Source organism: Acanthisitta chloris, unplaced genomic scaffold, assembly GCF_000695815.1.
Source record: "Acanthisitta chloris isolate BGI_N310 unplaced genomic scaffold, ASM69581v1 scaffold8051, whole genome shotgun sequence".
In the NCBI taxonomy this organism is placed as follows: Eukaryota; Metazoa; Chordata; class Aves; order Passeriformes; family Acanthisittidae; genus Acanthisitta; species Acanthisitta chloris.
Genome location: NW_008656417.1, coordinates 1 through 15,457, shown reverse-complemented (window position 1 = coordinate 15,457; position 15,457 = coordinate 1). Strand labels below are relative to the sequence as shown.

The 15,457-nt window shown below is 37.4% G+C and overlaps 1 protein-coding gene across 1 annotated transcript in view; it reads right to left on the bottom strand.

The window, feature by feature from the left end:
- PLEKHA7 (pleckstrin homology domain containing, family A member 7) overlaps nucleotides 1–15,181 on the bottom strand; it is a gene marked incomplete at its 5' end in the record, with an annotated part of 50,829 nt that extends 35,648 nt beyond the window's left edge. Inside the window, 5 exons of the mRNA XM_009084321.1 lie at nucleotides 2,123–2,608; nucleotides 5,112–5,293; nucleotides 11,864–11,964; nucleotides 13,128–13,200; nucleotides 15,077–15,181. Of these exons, the coding sequence (XP_009082569.1) occupies nucleotides 2,123–2,608; nucleotides 5,112–5,293; nucleotides 11,864–11,964; nucleotides 13,128–13,200; nucleotides 15,077–15,181 (947 nt within the window). The remainder of the gene's footprint in view (nucleotides 1–2,122; nucleotides 2,609–5,111; nucleotides 5,294–11,863; nucleotides 11,965–13,127; nucleotides 13,201–15,076) is intronic.
- Between the last annotated feature and the right edge of the window lie 276 nt (nucleotides 15,182–15,457).

Below are 15,457 nucleotides of genomic sequence, written 5' to 3'. Positions count from 1 at the left end.
GCTGAGAACTCACTGTCTAAGCAAGGTGAGTCTCCAAACTGACAGTTAACATTTACAACTTAGCAAACAGTTCTGAGTGCTTTATAAAAAGGAGAAGCAAAACACCTATTTGAAAGATCTAAAGATCTCTACAAAAGGTGCAATTCCTGCAAATAATTGTACAAACAACTGCTGTATTTGTGTGGAGCCTCTAGCTGAAAGAGTTCTTTCTTGTCATGATCAACTTGCTGCAAAGCATTGCACCTGTATGCACCTGAACTAGGAAACAAATAAAACTGTACTCATTCTGTGTTCAAAAATTATACAGGCTTCTGAATCCTCGGGGGCTCTTTATTTGTAACATTTCAATTGGAAAAACAGTCAACACGGAGCATTAAGAAATTAAGTGGTCCACTCATCCTTACTAAAATCAAATGGAATGTCAATCAAATTATCATCTCTAACTTACATTTCTATATCCTGTAATCAAGAAGATATTTGACATCTAACATGCCACTTCTATCCATCAGTTAACTACACTGCAACAACCTCAGCAGGCTGAGAGAAGGTGCCATTTAAAAGATCAATCTGTTAATCTTTGGGAAGGTAACATGCAATTTCTTCTGAATCCAGAGATTATAATGGCATTTGTCAGGGAAAGACAAAGAAAACAAGGTCAACTGAGCTAAACCAGAACACTTTAGATATGTATATGTAGATACATATACACATTTAGCTTCACTGAATACTCAGCAGTTCCAGCTGAGGTAGCTGGTTTTATCTAGAACACAACTTGGCACGTGCAGTAACACTATCTTAGCACTAAACATGGTACATGCTTAGAGTTACTTTACTGGAAAGAGTAATTAAGAAGAAAACAATACTTATTTAGCTATCAGTCAAGCCTGTCACTGCAAATACCTTTTATGCAAAAAAAACAATACAAGTTTTTTGTAAGCATTGGCTAATTAGTTCACTAATTTTCTGTATTATTTCAGACAAATACATCTATATGTGTAATAAAAACTAACTTACTAAGTACTTTTTTTCATTAAAGTCATATTCTTTTGGGAAGCACTGATTGATAGCCAAGCAAAAAAGATTTTTGACAGTAGCAGTCATAGAACCATAGAATCATTAAGGTTGGAGGAGACCTCTAAGGCTGAGTCCAACCTTTAACCTGCTACTGTGCTCTAACCCCTAAACCACATCCTCCAGTTCCAGATCCAGACACCTCTTAAACACTTCCAGGGATGGTGACTCCAACACCTCCCTAGGCAATCTAGAAAGAAAAGTCTAGAAGAACCAAGCCTTAAATTTCTTCCTGGCTCCAAATCCACAAACATTGTCTTCAATAAGCATTAAAAAACAATCCAAAATGTCCTCTCCCTCCTAAAAATCATGTGACAATGTCTCTTATTCCTGTATAGCAAAATTAGACTTCAGGAAATTTATAAAACACTAATTCAGTAAAAATCCTCACAAGTAGCATCAAGCACAACTGTCTTTTCTGCCACTTGACATAAGGTGACATTCTGAACAGACTCATATATACATCACTTCATTTTTTCAACAACCTAGGATCCCTTCAGTAACTAAATTAATATATCGAGACCTTTCAATATGTGACACGCACTGTGACTTTGAGTGCAGTGATCTGATATAGAGGAGTGCATGGATATTTAGAACAGGAACAGAAAGGAGGAAAAAAGTAATCAGCATTATTTTTAAGTGCAAAACAATTATTTCTAATTTATATTGTGTATTTGTTTATGACTAAGCGGTAGCTGAGGTTTACATTTTGTATTCTGGCTGTTCAAAATTTAAGCAGATCTTAAAGAGGTTTTAAGCATCCACAGTGACTAAAAACTGTAAAAAACCCCAAACATGCTAATCTTACTTATTCTGTTTGCAATATTGTGATAACATTAAAGGTATTTGATTAGCCAATCCCATATTGACTTTCCCTTGAGATAAATGCCTGAAAAACACCATTCTGCACTGAAGGAGAAAGTAAGTTCTCATATATTGTCTCTGTAAAATACCCTTCTGATTTGCACCAAAGATATTACTAACACATATTTTCCTTTAATTTAAGAAAATGCCATTTGACAATCTATTTAAAGATGGGCCTATGACTAACCTTTTTGTATCTCCTTTTTGGACTTTTACCCAGTGCTCCACTTGAGCCATGTTACTTTTTCTTTGAATCTGCTTATCTGGATTTGTTCTGGAAACAAACCCTCTTTTATATGAGCCGGTACCATTCTGCTCCACCAGGCCAGCACTCATACTTAATGAGCTAGGAAGGGTTCCATTCTTCTCAGCAGGCTGAGGCTGAGCTACTTGGGACCACGATGCATTCGTTACATCTGGAAATAATGAATCGGCTTCTGTTAACGCACGCTTGGCCTTTCCCTTTTTAGATTCCACAGTTTCTTTTCTGTGAATATAACGCTCCTCCTCCTCCTTTTCTCTTCTTATCTCTTCACGCTTATCATATCCAAGCATTTCAGCTGATTTTTGATAACTTTCTTTTGTATCTGTAATCTCTGCCTTCACACATTCTCTACAGTCATCCACATGATTGGCTTGGGGAACAGCTTGCTGATCCACTTTTTCAGTTTCTCTGGAAAGAAAATACATGTCAGTAATGAACATTGCTTAATTGTAAAGAGTTGATGTGGTCTCATTACTCTTTTAGAAAGGACACACATAAAATTACCTTCTGCAGGCTGTGATAAATTTGACATGTTAAGATAGATATGCTCAGCAAAACTCAGTTGCTATCCCAGTTAGACAGAGGTTACCTTTACAGTGCTGTCAAGGAAGCAGAAATTATTTATATGAGTCTGAAAAATGACTGAAAATGCTAATATTGCATGAAAGAAGTATTCAACTTGTGTAATGTTATGTACAAAAAAACTAAAAAAGAAAGCCTTCCTATCCTAGGAAGCACTGAAAGCCAAAAAAACCCAAACCAAACTGCCAACTGCTCATTGCAACATAAAGAAAAGGCCTTTCATATCTTTGTAGATGCCTTAGGGAGAGACTAGTCATTTCTGGCCAAGAGGACAGGGCAAGATCTACACTTGAGTCAGTACTATTGTCCAGGGAATTTCTAACCAGGGGGCTATTCCTGAAAGAAAACAAATAACATTTTAAAAAACCTCCATTGCTCCTAGGACGTGCTGCAGTGCACACTAGTTTACTTATTTACGTTATTGCCTAAATATTCCAAAAATTCCATTCCAGAAATCTTGATATTAAACTTGTAAGACCTATAAAATGTCTAAGGATCCTAAAAGTTTCATGTTGCTTTTAACACATAAAAGTTCATTTGCAATTTTCTTCATCTTCTTATAATGATAAGCTTCTTGACAATATTTTTTCTCTCACAATTCAATTGGTTATCACCGAGTAGCACCTCATCTTCTCTGAAACTAAGTTCAGCTTCTTTAAAGCTTTATGGAAGGTGAATTCTGAGGAATTGTCACAATACAATTGTTTTCACTTCAGTCTACCCAGAAACAAATAGGCTGCTTAGGAAGAAGGATACGTGACCTTGACAAGTTGAAGACATGGGCAGAGCAAAACCAAATGAGATTCAACAAGGGCAAGTGCAGGTCCTGCACCTGGGGAGGAATAACCCCAAGCACCAGTGCAGATTGGGCACTGACCTGCTGGAGAGCAGCTCCACAGAGAAGGACCTGAAGGTCCTGGTGGACAACAGGCTGTCCATGAGTCAACAGTGTGTCCTTGTGGCTAAGAAGACCAATGCATTAAGAAGAGGATTGCCAGAAGGTCTAAGGAGGTGAACCTGTCCCTCTGCTCAGCCCTCGTGAGGCCACACCTGGAGGATTGTGTCCAGTTCTGTCTGTCCTTCAGTACAAGAGGGACATGGAGCTCCTGGAGCAGGTCCAGTGGAGGGCAACGAAGATGATGAAGGGACTGGAGCACCTCACTGATGAGGAAAGGCTGAGGGAGTAGGGCCTGTTCAGTCTCAAGAAGAGATAACTAAGAGGGTCCCCATTGATGTACTCAGGTACATAAATGGAAAGTGCCAAGAGGATGGAGGAGGCTATTCTCACTTGTGGAAACCAATACAACAAGAGGTAATGGGCAAAAACTGATGCACAGGAAGTTCCACCTGAATATGATGAAGAACTTCTTTCCTCTGCAGTCACTGAGCACTGAACAGATTGCCCAGAGAGGTCGTGGATTCTCCCTCAGTGGAGGTATTCAAGAACTTTCTGGATGCAATCCTGAGCCATGTGCTCTAGGGTGGCCCTGCTTGAGCAGGGAGATTGGACCAAGTGACCCATTGTGGTCCCTTGCAATCTGATTCTGTGATTTTGTGCCACTGGACCAATACTCCTAATGTGTCAGACTTTCACAATTTTTTTTCAATTATTCCTGTCCTTATAAAGAAGATAAAGAAAAAAGAACAGGCACAAGTTTACATGTTACTTGACATTTACGTCAATTCCAGAAAGTCTTAACAAAACATTATATAGGATACGAAGTTCTGGAAGAGATGCTGATCCTTTGCTTACATTTGATTGGCCAAAATCAAGCAGTAGTGTGGGATACTCTGAGAAACTGCACCATGACATTTGAATGCTCACAGCCCTGGTGGTTAAAAGAAGGGTTGTTTCTCAGTACAGAGTCTTCTTTCACATGGAGTTGTAAGGAAAGAATCATATTCCAAAGTCAAAACCCAAGAAGCCTACATCGGTTTTAAGAAAAGGATAAAACTGGAAGCACATGATGGCACAACTGAATTTGCTCATTATCAGTTCATATGTGGATAAATTAGTTAAATATCCATTAACTCTATGCACTTATGATTCACCCATCTTTTAACATTCTTTTCCCTCTTAACAGCACATTAACCCTAGTTCTAAACACTCATTTGAAACAACTCATTACACTTCTTTCTCTTTTACTTATTTCTCCTAAAGCTGCCAAATGGGTCTTGCAGGAGAATGAATTTGCTCACAGATCTTGTAACTTTTTTAACTGAAATTCCCTAAAATACTACATATGCATATCAATCGCCACCGATGTGATTTACACAAAATACATTAATTTTTTGGCTTAAAACCTAACAGCTTCTGTATGGAACTTGCCTCTTCAGTGAAGAGCGTGTTTGCATAAGAGCAGCTTGATTCATAGCCCGTATCCAACCATTCATATCCTCCTGGGTATCGGCACTGAAGTAGTATGTCCTCATCCCTGAATGCTCTGCCTGAGAGCCAATAACAGAATTCTTATTATAAATATATGCCCTCATAGCCCTGGTAGAAGGTTCCTCTGAAAAAAAAAAAAAAAAAAAAAAGTCAGAAAGCTCTTTCATTTTTTCCTCCAGAAAATTTCCTGCAACTTTTCCTGATATAATAATAATAAAAAAAAACTTTCCAGATTGCTTGAATGTTTCTTTGAATTTGGGATCATATTATCACACTGCCACAATGGACTGTACTGCAGCAAACTCGAATGGCACTCTGATTTTTACTGAAATTCCCCTGCCTCTTTCTAGAGCTATTAAGCTAAAAGTACAGCGCTTCTGATTTCCACAGTAAGAAATTTCAGCTTTTCATTTTCTCCCAATTTATACATTTCATTTGCCATAAATCCCATACTAAACAAATGTAAAAAATTTTCAATGAGATGTGCCTAAGCAAGTCAATTTTCCTAACTCATTCAATAAAGCAATTTATTCAGACAAAACACAGTTCAAGCAATTAGACTGCTTATTTAAGAACTGATTATAATGCATGTTAAGATCTTTCAGTTAAAACACGCACTTCAACCTCTGTATTAGCTGCAACATCACAAGACTTACTGATAAAGTTAGTAATAGTGATGGAATTATCTCAGCACATAAAACATTGACAAATATCTCTGTACACCAAAATAATCCATGAAATTCCACCACAAACTAAAGGTATTTGGTGATTCCTCTACAAATATATTCAATATTCAAATGTATTCAATATGGAATGTCTCTGTAACTCTAGGCTAGTTGAATTTAATAAAATCTAATCCACATTTGTATTAGCAATAGTATAGGAGATTACAAAATCATATCGATTCTGAAACACTTCACTGTATTACTTTACAGGAGTGCTTCAGATTAGTAGGGATTAATTTCCTTACTTTCCAAAGAAATTGAAGAGAGTATACTCTGCCTGAAATCTCTTGTAATGATATTAAAACAAAAGTAGTAATTTAAACTGCTTTGTATAAAACTGAACTGCTATCACACAGAAAAACGAACAGCATGAAACACTGCCAAGACGGGGTTTTTAAAAAAGGAAAAAGATTATCTCAGCTTTTAAATTCAGCTACATCTTCTTTTAAAGGTTAAATGCATTTGGCAAATCTCCCCTAAAGAACTGATTTCTTTATACTGATGAAATCCTCTTCCTTTCCTTATTAAATAAAAAAACACTTTACAATCCCAGATGGCTTCAGAAACACAACAATAGTTTTGACAAAACCCACGCTGTTTAATCCAGTGCAGCCCTCCCTAAATGTTATCATTTCAGTTGTTTATCCTGAATTTTCTAAATTACCATAATCTTAGACACTGATATCAACAACTCCAAAGGGCAAAATGTGTGCTTGCTATTACAGTGCTTTTAAGAAAGCTCTATGGAAAATTTACTCCCTTTCTATTGCAGCCTGTTCTCCTAAAAGACCGAAATGTAGCCTTTCTGTTCTGCGCCCCAAGCAAGGAAGCTTGAGTTTGACTTAAAACTGGAGACTGAAGCAGAACAGTCAGCTAGCAAAAGGAGGAGGAGAAGGAAGAGGAATGAAAGGTTACATAATGAAGTTCAAGACTCTGCCCTGCTCAAAAGAGTCTCAAGTCTGCTTCCCAACAGTGCTGGTTGATATGGGAACACAAGGTGGTGTCTTCTCCTTCCCACCATTAGCTACCTCCTTAACACAGGAAAACAGGACTTACATGCATTAAACAGTAGCTCTGATCAATCATGCATTTATGAATGAAACAATTGTGCTCATGTTTGCCTAGTTGAGTTTTCTGGGTTTCCTTTGTTTAGGGTTCATCTTTTTTTTCCCCTGTTCTGAGAGCACTAAAATGCTCAAAGCAAACATAATTTAAAAGCATTGATTCATTGCAATTTATGGTTAGCATCCAGTGTACAAAGAGACAAAAACCCGGAAGCTCCAGCTATAAAGGCAAACTGATTTTAATGTAAGACTTTACAACTACAGAGTTCCTTCACAAACCTCCTTGAGCCCATAGATGGTGTTAAAATTCCTAAGTGAAGTGACTCCTGCAGACTATGTATGCCCCACTGCAGATGACTCTGTAGGACACAACCATAGCCAGAATCTTGAGCGACTATCTGCAGAGACTGTGTAGCACATCAATAAATGGATTTAACAGCTGGTAATTGACCTGATCAACATAACCCACTTGTGTTTTAGATTCTCTTTCAGTGGTGCAGGATGAACACAGCTGAAGCACTGCCTAAGGGGCTGTAAGTGAAAACAGTGTAAAAATGCAAAGTATGTTGCACCATTCTCCCTTGAGAGACTGAAGCTATCACAGCCATATACATTCACAGCTTCAGAAAGGAGAATGGAGATGGTGTGTGATTATCAACAAACAGGACTGTTCTGAAGTTTGTAATATGTAACACTGGTTAAAGGAAAATTCAAATTTATTTCAGTTATTTATTAGTAGCGTGTTTTATATGCAAGAAAGCCACTTCGTGCCAATGTCCTGTACCTGTCACTGCTGCCAGACACAGAAGGTAGCATGTCTTTTGGTTTTGTTTTGGGCTTTTTTTTAAAGCAAAAGCTATTAGGACAACTACAGCAGACTAAAAAGCCTAAAACACAGCACATGCGCACATGTACACCATAGACACAACAGGGAAAAAATAATATTGGTACCTATTCATGCATTCAGATGCCTTAATGTAGATAGATTGAGAAGAAAAGCAGCCTCTCTCCCATAATGCACAGAAGGAGAAATGGACATTAAACCCCAAGAGCATATCAACAGGACAAGACAAGGACAAAAAAATTAAACAAGTTAAAATCATGAAATGATTCATGTTTCCAAGAAAATACTTAACAAAAGACTATACTAAAAGTAACTATTGTCTCGAGCTGCTATGTTCATCCCCTATAGTTCAAAATTCTTAGGAGGGGAGAAGCCACCACTCATAGGACAGAGGGATGGGGAAGGGAACAGTTTTCTAACAATCGTAATCTTTCAAAGTTAGTTCTCTCGATAAACTATAACATACAGGAAATTCTCCCTTCTCCTAAAGTTTATTTATGAACCATTTATGAGCAAAAATTGAAACAATACTCTGAGCCTTCACTACGAATGCAACAACAGCACACTACCATCTAACTCATCTTTCATCCTTAAATAATACTGATCTTTTTAAGGACTTGTAGAACCTTGAACCCTTCTCTCTTCCAAATTCTAAAATAGCCCCTCTCAAATGTATAGCCCTTGGCACTTCTTAACCTGACTCCCCAGACTCACAGAAGTTCTATAAGCTATATGAGAGCCTCAGGAAGCAACAATTATTCAGAGAACATAAAGGAATAAATTATGTCAAATATTTTTTAGGAAAACTAGAGAGATCAAAGAAACAGATAAGAAGTTTGCCTTTGTCCCAGCAGGTCTAAGCAATGAAGAAATTCTTCCATTAGTAAGACTTCGAGTGTCAGTATTAAAAAGATGTTTAAAACCAAGCTGCTGTAGTCTCTTCAGGAAGTAATGATATGGCCTGGCTTCTAGGCTCTGAATGATGTCAGGCCAAAACAAGTGTTTCTATGATAACTAATTTTAAAGGTAGTATCAAATTAAAAGGGAGTAATTTGCACCTCCAACGCTACTTCCTACTTGTTACAGGAACAGCAGAGCATTCTTCATTGACTTTATTTGGTGGCAAGACATGCATCTAGATGCAAGTATATACTTCCATGCATCATCTTTGCATGAAGTGTTGTTTTCTTCACAGCAAACATTTGTAGGCCTTCCAAGTTTCTCAATTTGTATTATGGACAAATTCACATAAATAAGTTTATTTTCACTAAGCTCTCTTATATTTTAACACATACAAGACCAATCAAAAATACTTTTAATGATTGAGGTCAATGACACTTCTAAAGAGACTGCAATGATACGAACCTTCATAAACTAGAACTATTAATGTTTAAAACTGTTGTATTACTAAAAAGTACAGTCAATTCCCTATTAGTCACAGGGAGTGTTTTCAGCTATATATTAATGTTGTGCAAGTCTTGACATGATTAAATCTGTACACTGGATTTGTGCCCCCTCACATTTGTATCAGCGAAAAAAATTACTGTATTTTAAAATACAGCAATTATATTAATTAAATAGCTTTAGGATGTTAGCTACTGAACTAAATATGCAGTAAGCATCTGGAGTTCTAGTCTGTCACACAGCTTGGTGACAGTAGCTTACAGCTAGTCACAGCACTTTGCTTGGGACCAACAAACAAAATCAAAACCAGTCAAGACAGATACTTAAAAGAAGAGTTTCTAAACAAAACAGTTTAACACACATACTGCTACACTTCAAAGTAGGGTTTTGATTGCATTTGAAAAGCCTGTACCAAGTTCTGCAGGCCTGTGATTGTTAAACACCCAAAGAGACACAAAAGCTTAAAAGCTGGGCCTCAGGAGGTGATGAAAGGAAAAGGATTTTGAGAACTCCTACAGAGCACATTTTAACAGTTCGCAGAGTTTAACATATACCCTAGTGAACATGTATTTTACAAAACACCTTCTAACTGAATCATATGTAAAAAGCATCTGTGTATTTGCTAAATAAATTTCATTCCTCTAGCTTTACAAACAAAAATGTTGATTTTTGTTTCCCCATTTTACTGTTTCCCTAGCTTCAAAACTAATTAGCAGCCACTTAAAATGGGAGCCAATACCTCTATTATAACAGAAGATTTATAACAACCTGAATAAAGGACAGGCCAAATGTAAAAAGCGACGTGGCACATTCTCCCACTCATTCAGGTCTTAAATGCAAACAAAGTATTATCTTTATTTTGGGCTTAATCTGCTTGTGTGTTCTATTTCTGGCTGCACTATGTTGTGAGACAGAATGTCCGTCTATGCTCTGGATATCAGAGTGTACTGAAGAGATGAGATAAAGGTAATGGCTGGTGAGTGATGGAATGCCAGTACAGTCGTGCTCCTGCTGCTGTGTGCCCACAACTGCCTCCGTGGACACTGAACGTCAGTGTTGGATGGGGTCCAAGCAACAGGAATCTCACAAACTCCTCCTACTGCTCTAGGAGTTGGTTCTAAATAAAATAAAACTGCAGCAGCAAGTCTGCAATCAATCATCAAACACCTAAAGCAGAGTTAAAATTGGCCCAACAAACTAATAGATGGAATGTTGATTTATTTTTTTTTTTACAGAGATTTCTACATAAACTTTCTTTTGCTATCAACCCCCTATTTCTACCTACATCAAGCTTCTAGTAATGACCTTGTGTGTAAAGTCTCAGGTTACTGGCTCATGCTGATTTTCAGAAAAAGGTTTGGATTAAAAGATCTGGTAGACCATATAGGTATGCCACCCTAAAAGGAACAGGGGAAGTCTGCATTTGCTCCTGAAAATGTTTAACCATGATCACACTGTGGATTCTATTCCACGGGAAAGGAAAGTCACAATTTGGCCAGTGGTGGCTTAAGAGCATGTGTATAAATACCCTTTCAATAAAATGAAAAACAAGGAAATCTAGAAGAGGACATTGAATTCTCCTCTTTCAGTATGTACTTCTACATAGGAAAAGGCTCTAGAAGAGGAGAGCTTTATGAATCTCACTCATTAAATACTGGAATGGAATGTTTTTCTTCAACAAAGGTTCCTTTGTAGCCTGTCCTGCTATCTCATGTTCAGTGCATTTGCAAAGTACAATAAACATTTCCATGAAGTGCACTGAATCTTTTTTTAAACACATTTCCCAAGTTAATATTTGCTTAATAAATTTCAAACCATTATCCACTTGAATGTAGAACCAAAAATAATAAAAGGCAGTCTCAATTTTAAGACACTCCAAAAAAATCAAAATGCAAGAGGAAATCTAAGCTGAGCAGTTCTTCAAAATTTCAGCACAGAAAATACTTAAACAGAAAATTTCCTTCTAGATCTCCTAAAATATGCCTGATCAAAACTTGATTTCTAAATTGTTTTTTTAAAGTAATAGCTCATTTTCTTGACAGAAAAACAAGTTCTGCTCTGAATATTGGTAGACTTTAAATCTGCAACAGGCACAGAAGTTTCTCAATTTTGTCCAAGTGTTGCAGCTGAAACAATCATTTGGAGTCAGGATTTTACACTGTTAAGAAGAAATGTATGGTTTATATCATATTCGGGGGATGACTAGCACTCCCACCCAGCCCCAAAGAAACGAAAAAAAAAAACAAAGAAAAGGATTACTCTTTCTCCCTTTGAAATGAGGAAAATAAAGCCCAAAACTACAACAAACCCAATCAGTCATCAGTCTATTATGTGATCAAAGACTCTATAAGAAAACAAGACAACTTCTCTTTCAATTTGTAAACAGTACTGGAACAACATAGCAGTACTAATTTCTGATTGAAGAAACAGGATCTTTACACACATCTTATTAAGCCCTGAAGACACACAGTAACAAACATGAATGTCAATTCATAAGCCATAGAAAAGTGCTAGGTCACATTTTGAACAGGCAGTCGATAAACATGTCCACTTTTAAAAAATAACAACAAATAAAATAGGAAAAGAGATGATGTTTCTGTTTACAATAGCAGCTTTTCTAATGCAAATAAACCAAGATAAGCTTTGTAACTGTACCTTAAAAGAAAATTTGCGATTTATACGATCTTCAGGCCCAACTGGAGATATTACATAACTAGGCAATGGTATGCTCCCCAGAACAGATTCTTCTCTGCTGTCTGTAGAATAAACAAGAAGATAATTTAATTCCCTGCACTATTCAGTGGGTTAACAATACATTCTCCTGTACGGACACACAGACAACAGGCATCAAGTACAAAGAAGAACAGTCCAGACTGGATATAAGGCAAAGAAATTTCCCCACGAAGAGAAAGCAGCAGGGCAAGAGACCAACTAGGAAGACTGTGCCATCTCCATCCTCGGACTAGATTAAGCCCTGAGCAACCTGGAATGACTCCTTTTCTGACACTGCTTTCACCAGGCAGTGGGATGAGACACTTCCTGAAGTCCCTTCTGACCCAAATTCACTTATGACTGAACACCGATAACACATGCAGAAAAGTGTTTCATTTTTAAAGAAACAAGATTCAATTATTTTAGTTTAATTGTTTTTAATCAGTTTGGGGGTGTTTTTGGGGGGAGGGGAGGTGGGGGTGGATGTTGAGGGTTTTTTAGGTTCAGCCAGAAAAATACACTTAAAGAATGAAGCTTATTGTGTCAAATGAACTGTGACAGGCTGCATAACATGATGGACCTTCCATTTAGCATTGTACATCTAGGCTAATTGCTGTAATTAGGAAACCTCTATTACTGCTGGTTCTAAGTAATCAGCAGCAGAAACGCAGTGCCTAGAAATACAAATTCCAAGTTTCATATTCTGTAATGCTTTTCAAAAATTGTAGCACACAATGCAATAATCAAACCTTCAAAATTACCTTATATAATACCATTATCCCTTACTGGATTCAGAAGTTCTTACTCTTACATTGTCCCTTGGATTAAAGCTAAATCAATGCCCTGATCCGGCCATAAAGAATTCTCAAAAGATCACTTGTCAAAGTGCAAGCAAATAGGTAACACAACACAGACCAAAGATGAGAATAAATCTTACACTCGCATTGCTGCCAAATGTTTTGCAATGTAAACTTGGCACATATCAAAAGAAAAGCTATGTGATAAAAGATCATACAGCATCTCCTTTTTCCCAGCTCTGGCCTGAATTTTGCTCTGCATTAAACAAGTATAGACAAGCAATCATTTCACTGTGCATCTTCTCAGAACACCTAACTGTATCTGAAGAGTTCAATTAGCTCATGCTTGCAATGTGGTTTGGACAGGTGAACTGTTAGAGACTAACTCAAAACAGTTAGGATCTACTCACCTTTGTAGTAAAACAAACAATAATCAGACAGCACAAACCATCGTCTTTTCCATAATCGCATTCCAGAGCTATCCTGAAATGCAAGAAATATGATACTCTTTTCATTTAAGGAAAGTTAACAGCTCATCATACAATGCTGATCCAGTGAGCAGTTTACCAGAAGATTACCTAAATATGGTATTAATTACAAAAAACAAGTGGTTTATATTTTAGCAAAATATTATTTACCAAGACAGATAAGAGGCAAAACATCCAGCTATAAAATAATGAGTGTAGAATATTCGCACTGCTAATTTTCATTAAGCAATTAAATTTGCATCCCAAGCAGCATTCAGATTAACCTTATACACAATCAATGCATATTTTATCTACACAGATTTATCTGCTATAAAACAACAAAGTATGCTTCTGGATGGCACAAACTCCATCAAAGACTGCTGGTAGACCAAGACAAAAATCACTACACAGCTGTGAAGTATGCCCTCACATTTCAGGCAATGATACCCTATAATTCTACAGTCAATCTCCATATGTTACCCATGCCTAAAATTTAATTTAATCAAATATTCCTTAGGAAATGAAACAGGGTGCATAATGTGCAAATTTTAATGAAATTAATATAATACTCCTGTGGAGATCTATACATGTATATATGTATATATCTGTGTGTATATATATATCTCTATATGTATAATACTCCTGTGGAGATCTATACATGTATATATGTATATATCTGTGTGTGTATATATATATATATCCTTGTCAAATTGAGTAATATTTGCACTGAAATTCATTTTAGAAGCTTGTACAAATGCCAGACTGTAACCTAAGCAAGTGCAACTTATTCAGCTCAGGTAGGCTTTGATGAGACAGCAGCATAGAAAGCATCTTCAGGCTTTAAGGGTTTGCAAGCAGAGTTAAGGGGACAGAAGGAAATGGGATATACGATGTTGCTCTAGCTATTTCTCTCCTTTCTGCAGTCAAATTAACTATGCAAGGACGATTTTCCTTCCTATTTTCATGTCACAGTGCTGGCAACACATACTGTGCCTGAGTTCTGATTCTGTCCTGAAAACTAATGAATTTGGGAAGTGGATGTCAACAGAGCTGAGTGCAGAACACGGCAGAATTATAGGTCTCTGTGCAGGAGGAATTGGATCACTGTCAGAAATATCACTTTCCCATACCATGTGGAATCATAATGGTAAGCCTTAGATTTCAGCCTTCTCTACTCATCCCCAAACCTAGCTGCTGGGTATCTGGTGATAATCTGATGGATGCTGACTGCCAAATTAGAAGCAGGGAAGTATTCTTATACAACAGACAGCTTTATTTACTTATTGCACTCAAGGATCTGCTTCTGTCAGCTTAAGAGTTCAAGATGCAGCAGCTGTAGAATTCTGTTCATTGGATGAAATTCTATAATCAAGTCTTTGCTTGGATACTGTTCCTGGTGCCAGCAATGTGTGGTGAATGGGTCCCTGCTTCCCGTCATTTTCTCCCTCCTGCTTCTAGAGAACAAAAGGTATATGGGTTGGAATTAAGCTTTTGATCAGGGCAAAAGGGCATAAGCAAGTTGATGGAATAAGGCCTTCACAGGCAACCTCAGGCTGAGTGTATTCTGAGGGAGACCAAGATTGGCATGGCAACAAGCCAGCAGGATAAAACAGGGAAAATAGGCAGATTTAGACAACGAAGCTCTAGCCTAGACATTTAATCATGATGGTGATGTCCATTTATCATTGTTTCCACTTCTGAACCAGACTTGTGCATAAACCTTGGGTTTCACACTTGCTGAGCATGAGCTTCTCATTGCAGAAGCGAGTACCCAACACTGTCCTGCACCACCACACTTGAGCTTCTGTTTTTCCAGTTACTTGGAAGGCACTTGCCTTTTCTTGATGAGTGTGTTCAAGTTTAAGAAGAGAAACAGATGATTCCATGCATACCTGTTTGTGAAGCCAGCCTCTTACTACAACAGGAACATTGGGATTCCTCCTGATGGCTTGTTCCCTCTTTCCAAAGCTATGAACTTTGCTTCCAGTCTTCACAACCTGCAAAGAAGTATGATGTAGCTGTGGTTTTTAAACTGTACTGACTCATTTCATATTACAAATAACCTCACTGCAATAATTCATACTTTATGACACAATAACAAAGTATTTATAGCATTTTCAAGGGCAAGTAAACAGGCAATGATATTTACAACAGAGCAAAGTTAATCTTACACTTTCATCAACATATTATTGCTAGGATGGTCTGCCAACTCCCAGCTGAACAGCAGTAGTGTTGGTGTGTCAAGCTAGAAAGGCAGAACTATGGAAGTTTTA